This window comes from Pteropus vampyrus, unplaced genomic scaffold, assembly GCF_000151845.1.
Source record: "Pteropus vampyrus isolate Shadow unplaced genomic scaffold, Pvam_2.0 Scaffold151, whole genome shotgun sequence".
In the NCBI taxonomy this organism is placed as follows: domain Eukaryota; kingdom Metazoa; phylum Chordata; class Mammalia; order Chiroptera; family Pteropodidae; genus Pteropus; species Pteropus vampyrus.
The window spans coordinates 4,430,009-4,439,641 of record NW_011888932.1 but is presented as its reverse complement, the minus strand read 5'-3'; the positions used below and the strand labels follow the sequence as shown (position 1 = coordinate 4,439,641).

At 39.7% G+C, this 9,633-nt stretch overlaps 1 protein-coding gene across 5 annotated transcripts in view; it reads right to left on the bottom strand.

Moving 5' to 3' along the window:
* The window catches only part of PDE4B (phosphodiesterase 4B), a 500,375-nt gene that overhangs the window by 40,325 nt on the left and 450,417 nt on the right, over positions 1-9,633 (bottom strand). For 3 of the 5 annotated variants that reach the window (XM_011369584.2, XM_023536202.1, XM_011369585.2), the window contains one exon: positions 414-526. In XM_011369584.2, coding sequence (XP_011367886.1) covers positions 414-526 — 113 coding nt within the window. Of the gene's footprint in view, positions 1-413; positions 527-745; positions 979-1,109; positions 1,144-9,633 lie in introns of those variants that run through there. The other 2 variants (XM_023536205.1, XM_023536207.1) reach the window with 2 other exon arrangements.

The following is a 9,633-nucleotide window of genomic DNA, read 5'->3' as shown; positions in this document are numbered from 1 at the left end:
TTCAAAATATTCATATATCAAACACCTGACTGCAATGCCACGTTTTATACATTTTATCCTGTGAATTCATTCAGATTTTATCTTCCTGCAAATTGTTTTTAAAAAGATATTTTCATTTCTATAATGATTTGAACACTTTATAAACACCTCTCAACTTAAACATATTCCGTACTACATCAAGAAGAAAGAAATTTGGCTTCTGAGAATTAAAGCACAGTGTGAATTTTAAGCTTTGCTGTAGTATCAAGATACAAGCAAAGTGTGGCACTTAGAGACAGAATCTTCGGAGGCTGATCAACAAACCTCTTCTTACAGTCGCGTCCCCCAGTGCACCTCTGTTGCAGGCAGAGGCCAGGGAAGCCCGGAGCTCTCTGCGCGGTCACAGGTTAATGAATAAAACGGTCATCTCTTACCTTGTTAGAAGCCATCTCACTGACAGAGCGGTAGGTCTGTATGGTCTCTAGCTGGTCTAAGCACCAGTCCAATTCCTCCAGAGTTTCCATTGCTAATTTTTGATAAGATTCTTCTGCAAACAAACACACAGACATGTAGTTAGGCTGGAGCGGCTGCAGGCTGTCCATAGCAGAGTCACTGTTGCCGCTGCTGATCCCAGTGCTACTGAAGGTGGCCCCGTGCTCCTTCATTATTTGCGCGCGCCGACTCCTTCCTTCCAGCTCTCTCCACCAGGAGAACAAATCACCGTGTGCTCTCTGCCAGGGATGGCTGGTGCCAAGTTTTCACACACCCAGCCTGGATGAGGTGTCCGAGATCTACCAAGAAACTTCCTCTGAGGAAGAAGGCGGGGAACCGTCTCTTATAAGTTCATCTGCATACATGTGTCCTAAAACTAAAGGCAGAGGCAGTGAGTTTTCTCAGGCTCTGTCTGCCTTAGTCATCCTGGGGCTCTTTAGGGTGTGTGATGTCATTTCTGAGTGTTTGCCTTTTAGAGAAGACATGAGGAAAGGGCTTTCTCATTTTGCTGTTCTTCTAAATGAAACAGACTGTTGAATATTTGAGAGGAAACTGACAGTTTCATTGGAAGGCTATGCAGTCATTCATTCTGCGGAATGTGTATATGTAGGATTAACTTTAATTCAGCAAACACTGACCAGTACAAGTGCGAGACATAGGCTATTCCTCCCCTCTTCTGAATCTTTCTTTTAAGTAGAGGCAAAATAAGGGCTCCCTGATAAAACTTCAGTTTAAGAGAAACTGTCTGGAGTTTTATGTGAACACATTTATTGGCCTGGGAGTCCGGCAGCTCTTGTTATACTAAACAAAGCTAAAACTTCTCCTCTGCAACAGCCAGGATCACAGGGAAATTCTGAACCGGACTTTCAGGTGGAGCCAGATGTGAATGCTGCAGATTTTCATTTTGATTAAAAGCCGGGGGCTCTGATTTGTGGCTGTAGGAATCTAGACTTTCAGGAAATGTTTCTCAGTGGTCCGTTCAAAAAACATGTTTTAAAGATCATATTCTTGCCAGATAATAAAGCTCTTTTTAAATGTTCACGACATGTCATTCTGTACATAAAAGTTTGTGAGTCTAAACTAATACTGAAGGTTATTGACTTGAGAACCCTATGTTAATAAACACTGAATTACTTTTATAAGTGCTAGATTGATTAATGATGCTACAGAAAGTTGTAAAAATCAGACTCTCTTGCATACGTGACTGATTTTGAGGACCTGCATCCATTAACTCCACCAAGCTTTCTGAAAGGCAAGCAGTGGGCACAAATTAAATTAAAAATCTTGAATGGAGTTCTATTATGAAGGGAAAAATTACACATATTCCTGCTGTATTTAGAATATATTTTTCATATGTTCATACAGAAATTCTAGGGAGACCACATAGCTTTTTATTTTTATTTGAATTGATTTATGTTTGTAGCACTCACACTTGAAGCAGAAAAGGGAATATACATGGAAGAGTGATTCCAAGTGACTGGCCAGAGATGCACATTTCAAAGGGTAGGTGTTTTGTTTATCCCTCAAATATGCCTTCCCTTCAGGATAAACAGGGGTTAAAATTCAATATCCTGTATGTCATACTTAAAAAACCCACAAAACCACTGGAGGTGACTTCCTCCATTTTTTTTTTCACACTCCTCAAAACTGTGCAGACAAGAATTGAGGTGTTTTTAGTAAAACTTACATCAAGGCAGACTTGCATGTACCTTCCCTCCTTTCTTCCTCTTTGATTTTGCAATGCTGCTTCAATGTAAAGAATCACCCCACTTACTAGAATGCCCAAAACACCCCTTTCCCTCCTCTATTTCATTCCAAAGAGCATTTCTTCCAAGGAAGCTTTTCCTGAAGTGACAGAACCCTCCCAATCGGGCCTCTCATAAAAGAAAAAGTCCAACCACTTGCCAACGACTCGGGCCTTGCTACCTTGGTGTCTTCCACATCACAACCTGTGGTTCGTGGTTACTAAGGTCAGACATTCACCAGGATGGTGGAGAGCGAGCGACTTGCTCAGAGCCTTTTGAATAGGCTCATATGCAAAACGACTGTATGATGATATATCACATTTCTCCTTCATGAAGAAGAAAAAGGGGATCCAATTTCCACTTATACTTGACAAGGGAAATATAGTAATTATAGTAGCAGAAGCACAAAGAAGTAGGAGGACGCTTCAAAGATCCAATTAAGTGTTACTGCCACAACTCATTCATTGTCTATTACACAGAACAGGCACATATGTGTTCCATGAGTTGATAAAATACAGAGATGTCAGCGACTGGACAATAGGTGTGACAAGACCTTACTCTGCCGCCTTCTCTTATTCTAGTCAGCCACAATATATTTTTTAATTGAAAAATATTACATCTTGAAGTTAACGAGGATTTGTTCCTTCCCAGTTTCTTAATATGTAGTTAAGACTTACTTTGTGTCCCTTTTAAAAGCCTTCTTATCACAGTAACCAAAGCAGGAGGCACAGATGTCAGAGTAGGCTAAGTATGGGGGCATCAAAATCCTGATAATTATAGGCAGAGCCAAAGGAAAGGAGCAATGCAGCTCAGGACTGACCTTCACATTATAACTCTGTAGCTCTCGCACCAGATCCAGTACTTGGTATCTAGCAGATACTCAGTAAATAGTTGGAAGAATGGAAACAGAAGTGCTTGCCCAAGCAGTCTGCAAGTACTTGGGCAGCTAGAGGCTAAATGGAATATCTGCATACAGTGGAAAGAGCACCAGCTTTGAAGTGAGACTCACACATTTTGACTTTCTCTTCTACCACATACTGTGTGTTCCTGGACCTCAATTTCTTACATCTTAAAAGAAGCATACAAATATTTGCCTCACAAAGTTATAACGGGATTAACTAAAATGAAATATATAAAGTGTCTGGTATGGTAGCCAGTTCTTAGCAGTTGATAGATACATAAGAGTATAATTATTAATGCCAATCGAAGTAACCCAAAAGTCTGACATTTGGGGGTGGGGAATAATACAAAGGAAGATAGAAGAATTGCATCTCCAACAAGGGTTTTTATAATCAGGCCCAGCTACATAATTTGTAGAGTCCAATACAAAATAAAAATGCAGGGCCCCTTGTTTAAAAATCAGGAAAAAATGCTGTTGAAGGCAGTAAATTATGATGCTTTTTCCTTTCTTCTGGAGTTTCTCCCTCTCTCTCTCTGTCTCTCTTTCTCTGTCTCTCTCTCTCTGTCTCTCTCTCTCTCTCTCTCTCTCAGTGGTGTCATTTCTGTTTCTTAAACTTTTTGATTTTGATTTTAATATAGTTCTAGATTTACAGAAAAGTTGCAAAGATAATACAGAGAGTTCCTACATACCCCACATCCAGGATTTCTTACTGTTAACATCTTCGTTGTTATGGCACATTTGTCACAATTAATGAATGGCATCGTGTGTGTTTTATTTGCTCTTTAATGTTGTGTTCCCTCAGGCCTGAGGACACCAGGAAGACAGTGCAGACCCTCACAGGACTCCAGAGCCCTGCACCCTATGACTTAGGGCACATGCACAGCTTACCAGTTGCTGGGAAATGCCTGCCTACCAGCTGCCATAATGATGTACTATGCCCTAGCCAGAGGGCCAAGCTCTGTGAAAGCCATATATTTCCCTTCCCCACAGTACCAATGTTCCAATCACAATAGAGAGACTCTACCCCTAAGTGTACTAAAACCTCTGCACTGGGATGTGCTCGACACCTGGATCAGGAGGAGTGGACAAGAAGCTCACCCTCATTGAGACATGGCCTCTGTCTGTCATGTCATATCCATGCCAACCTACAACAGGGATGGCTGCTACTATGCCCCGCCTGAGACACTGCCAGGCACACATGCCCAACTTCCTGCACCTGAGTCAAGGCCCCCACTGGGAATGGATGCCAATTGTGATTGTGGGTTGGGGCAGGGAGAGGGATATTGAATGAGTTCTGGGACACCAGGGATCAGGGAAATGGGTGACTGAGAACATGTCCAGGAAAGGCAGGCAGGTAGCAGGAGGTAGAATAGTACATAAACCACCAGAGTATACTCCATTGTCCCATCAGACTTCACTTAAAAAATTAAAAAATTAAATATGAAATTATTATAAGTTTCAAGACAGCAATTATGGGACCCTATGAGTGTGGGGCCTGTGCAACTGCCCAGGTTGCATGCTTATAAAGCTGGACCTGTTTCCTGTCTTACAGAAATGCCTCTAAAAAGGAACAGTGCTTAACACCACAGAAGCAAGTCTCAAGGTAGTAAGAGCAGGTAGTGGGATGGTGTATAGTTGTGGGGTCAACAGTATTTGTCAAAAATTTCCAGAGGCAAGGAGCAGGGAGAACAAACCTCCCTTCTATTCCTCCCCTCTTTCCCTCTTTACTCCACCAAGAGTTACAATGGAAAATTTACTTCCTTCTGCAGATTTGGTAGGTATTTGACCCCGAGAAACAGGAAGAGAGAATGGATGAATAATTATAATTAATATTAATCTGGTAATAATACGTGGTATTCATATAGCTCTTTTCTCAAAGGAGCTCCAAGCACACTACTCATTAATCCTTGCAACATATCTGTGTGACAGACACCGAAGAGGTATGAATATCTTTAATTTACCTTAAGGCACCAGCTAAGAAGTTAGATGTTGAATTATTAGAGCAAGATTCCTGGTAAGACTATACCTTGGTCTAAGAAATAGAGGATTTAGCTCAGTGCTAAAAAATGCATGCATTCCTGAAAATGCTGCATTTAATGTGACATCTTACCTTGGGTCTTTTCTATTTAAAATTGTGCAATTTCTTTCTTACACGTTGTCATTTCTTGAGTCCTCTTCCCTTTTCTGATACACCTAACAACCATTAGCATATGGAGGCTGCGCAATATTTACTCAGAAGACCTGGTAGTTTCTGGTCCTACCTCTTGCTTCAGTGGGTAACCTCAGGCAAGTTACTTAAGTTTGCTGAGACTAAATTTCTTTCTGCAAAATGAGGGAAAGAAAAATACCCTGTTCTCACAGAGCAGGTAGAATAGGAGAATACACTCAAAATCAGACTGTAAATATTTTAAGTATTATGTACATTCTGTAAATATTGCATGTATTATTATAGAGGGGATAGAGGTGCATTATAGAAATGTAGAAAATTACAGAGAAGCAAAACTTTGAAATAATAAAAATGTCACATTTTACCAAGCAGAGATCACCACTAACTCCCCTGTACACATCCTTTCACGCATGTGTGCGCATGTGTATGTACATAGGTATATAATCAAAATGAGATCATACTATACACCATCCCACTACCTGCTCTGTACAAACTATTGAGTACCATTCTTTTTTCAATGATCTGCCCCCCTTTTCTGTTTTAATAATTTTCTATTTCAGCTAATACTTAAGTCCTATTTCAATTTCCCCAGTTTTTTCATGCAAATGAAGTTGAAATGCATGTGTATTAGCAGAGAGGTGCTGAGAAGTAGAGGCCTAGAGAAGTGACAGGAAAGGGTAATGGGAAATCTTGGCTTGGCCACAAATAACTAGTTGCTCATAGTTTGAAAACATGGAAACAGATTTCAGCAGTTATGAAGTCAGTGCCCCAGCTGGTAACAGACCTCAGGTGCCCTAAATATTGTGTAGGAAAGTGTGATCTTACTACCCTACTGGTCTCTGGGAAAGGTGGGAACAGAGGCCTTTTACATACATCATTTAACTTTGAAACCTGAAGTATCATCACTCTTAATACAGATAAGAAAACTGAGGTTCAGAGGGCTAAGTGACCTGTTCTAAATCACAAGTAGTAGCAAGTGAAAGCATTATAATATACTGCAAATATAAATTTTCTATAAATTATATCTAAAATGCAATTTACTGAGGTATGATTACCATACAAAAAAATCTGTGCATATTTAATATATACATCTTGACGAGTTTGAAGATAAGTATATACCTGTGAAACTGTCACTATAAACAGTCATAAATTTAACCATCACTTCTAAAAGTTTCCTTCCTCCTTTTTGTGTGTATGTGTCATAACGGTTAACATAAGATCTGCCCTTGTAATAGATTTTTACATTACAATACAGTATTAACTATATGTACCATGCTGTATAGTAAGTCTCTAAAACTTACTTTGTGTATCTGAAACTATATACCCTTCGCCCAACACTCCCCAATCCCCCTTCCTGCAACCCCTGGTAACTACCATTTTACTCTCAGCTTATATGAGTTTGACTATTTTAGATTCCTAATAAAAGGGGTCATTCTAAGTATAATTTTAACATAGCTCTGTATATATCAGAAACATATCTGTCAAGCTTCCCTACTTTCTACCAGAAGACAGTGCATAGAAAAGAAATGTAAATAACCTTTTATTTATCTGCCTCAATAATCGGACTTTCTGAGAGGACAGCTATCTGCAACGTTATGTGGTAGTTAAATCAATCAGAACAACTGCCACAGGCAGCAATATGGATGAATCTCATAAATGTCAAGCAAAAGAAATAAGATATTAAAGAGTACATAAAAATATTATTCAACTTAAAGTTCAAAAGAGGCAAAAGTAAATCTATGATATTGGAAATCAAGAAAGTTTTAGTTTGAAGGGTTGTGACTGGGAAGGGAATGGAGGGGGCCTTCTGTGGGGTTGGCAATGATTTATCTCTTGGTCTGGGTACGAATTACATGAGTGTGTTCATTTTATGAAAATTCACTGACTGCTACACTCGTAATTTGTGCACCTCTCTCTGTTTGATTTTCCATGCAGGCTTTCAATAGATAGTCCCATCTAGGGAAAGCCTGGTTTGAAAAACAAAGAACAGAATTTCTAAAAACACATTTCCTTTCCTTTTGTTGAACGATAGCAATGGGTATTGAGTTTAAGTAACTCTCACACAGCTGAAAAATAACCCCGAAAAGATTCTGGTTTTGATATGGTGTAGACTAGGATGCTCTCCCTAATTAAAAATTCCATGGGACACGTTGGCGTCTGACCCAGTAGTTTATAAGTCCTGACTCTGCTGTTCATTTACCAGTAGTGTTACTTTAGACAATGTAAGTAGCCTGACTGTGCCTCCATTTCTTTACCCGTAAAACAGGAAGACAGCATAAACTAGCTGTGAGAATTCAGTGAACTGATGCACATCACGTGTTTGGTACGGTGCCTGACACGTGTCAGGAACTTTTTCCTGCCCCCTCCCCCACAACTCTCTCATCCCGGTCACTTTCCTGAGGGTGGATTGCCACATACTTGATAGGTGAGTTGGGTGGAGTTTGGCTCTGACCCTAGGGAGGAGAGCAGGTGTAAGGTGGCCATGAAATCCTAAAGAGTCCCTCCCACTGCATGACCTCAGTTAGAAAACTGCCTCTTGGTAAGGTTAGAGTTTGCTGGTTTTCACTTCTAAAATATAGACCTGGCCTCGTATATCATTCTGCTTTCACCAAATCCTGACTGACACACAAGATCGGTGAACCTTCAGATGTGGAGAATTGTACAAGAAAACTATTTGTTCATTCATTCATTCATTCATTCATTCAAAAAATACATTGAGTGTCTACTCTATGCCAAGTCTGCTGCAAGGTGCAGGGTCACAGCAATGAACAGGATACGTCAGGAGTGGTACGGTCCATTGCACTGACTGATTGTACTGGAAACCCCTTTCCTATTCTCAAAAATGGTTAGTCTGTGAAACTGGGTGCCTTATCAGCTTCTTCCCCTCTCCTGTCCCTCATCCCAAGCTTATACAATGCCTTTGTGAAATTAGAAAAATGTGCCCTCCCTTGTCAGTCAAGAAAAAAGCATGGGAAGTGATGCATGGGCCGAATTTCAACTCCCTCCCCTGGCTGAGTACCTTTGATCAGTACCCAAACTACACAGTGACATTATGCAATGGCCTGGTGGCACATGGATGTGGGGGTAAGCTTGCACAAATCTATTCCCAGTATGTCTGAGAGTGCTCCATAAAAGCAGGGCATAGAACAGGAGGCAGAGCAAAATCTGCACTTTTAACCTCAAAATAAAGCAAACTCTTGACATTGAAAACATCCCAAGACTTTCCTTTGCTCTTAATTTGTGAACATCATTAAATAACTGAAATAACATTAAATAAGTCTCCATAAAATAGCTGAAAATTTTAATTTAGTAGACTAATTATGACTTTTAAATACAGTTTTTGTTTTTGTAGACCAAATCTTCTAAAGCAAGGGCTCCACGGGGAAAGTAATATTAAAGGAGTCCTTGATGGAGAAAACTAAAAAACTACTCTTCTGATCCTTGGAAATGAGAAGTGTGTATTGGTTGGATTCTCTACATTCAGTTTATGACTCTAACTTTATTCACAAGCTTCTAGCCTTGTAGATGTCCTCATGAGACTTGACCTATGGTAAAGTTAGCATGTTTATTTCATTCCTCTGTTCCTCCTCATAGAGCAATTAGTATTTGTTAAAATGTAAAACAGTTTCATACCTGTGGAAATCAGCCTCTTTATTTAAAAGTGTTGGTTGCGGCGATTGGCTTATTTATTTAGTGGTCTTGGTTACAATTCTTTTTCTTATTGTTAGCAAAAGCTTTCCTTTTCATCCTAAGTTATTATGTGCAAAGATCTATATTTTCTTTTGATGAGTATTTGGTAAATGAGAGTCACCTGTGTTACAGTGTAACATTTCAAAAAGCTTGTTTTAACCTTGAATTAAACATTCTTAGAACAAATCACAGGAACTGGAGAACACTTACACACTGTGACACAGTTCTTCCAGAGGCAGCTTGTAAGCCCCCTGTGGCCTGTCTTTAGGCAGAACTTTGTTACCGTGTCTTTATAAATATGGAACTCTGCAACTGCACATGACAGGGATTTCACTCTGGGTGGATTCACGGAAGAAGAGGTTCACTGCCTTCAAGGGAAATAACAGTGAAAAGTAGGTCATTCTGATGGCCGATCTCCCTAGCAAACTCCTCTAAGACTACAAGTTAAAAAACCTCCAATCACAACCAGCTTTTGTATATATAACTTGACAGTTTACTAAGCACTTTCACTTGCAGATCTCATTTTTTTCCTTGAAAAATAAACCTCATGAGATAGAAATTATGATTATGATGACATACATTTTCCATTATGCATGTGAGAAAATTGAAGCTTGGAGATATTTAATGATTTGCTTAAAGTTATCTGATGAGAGAGAGAG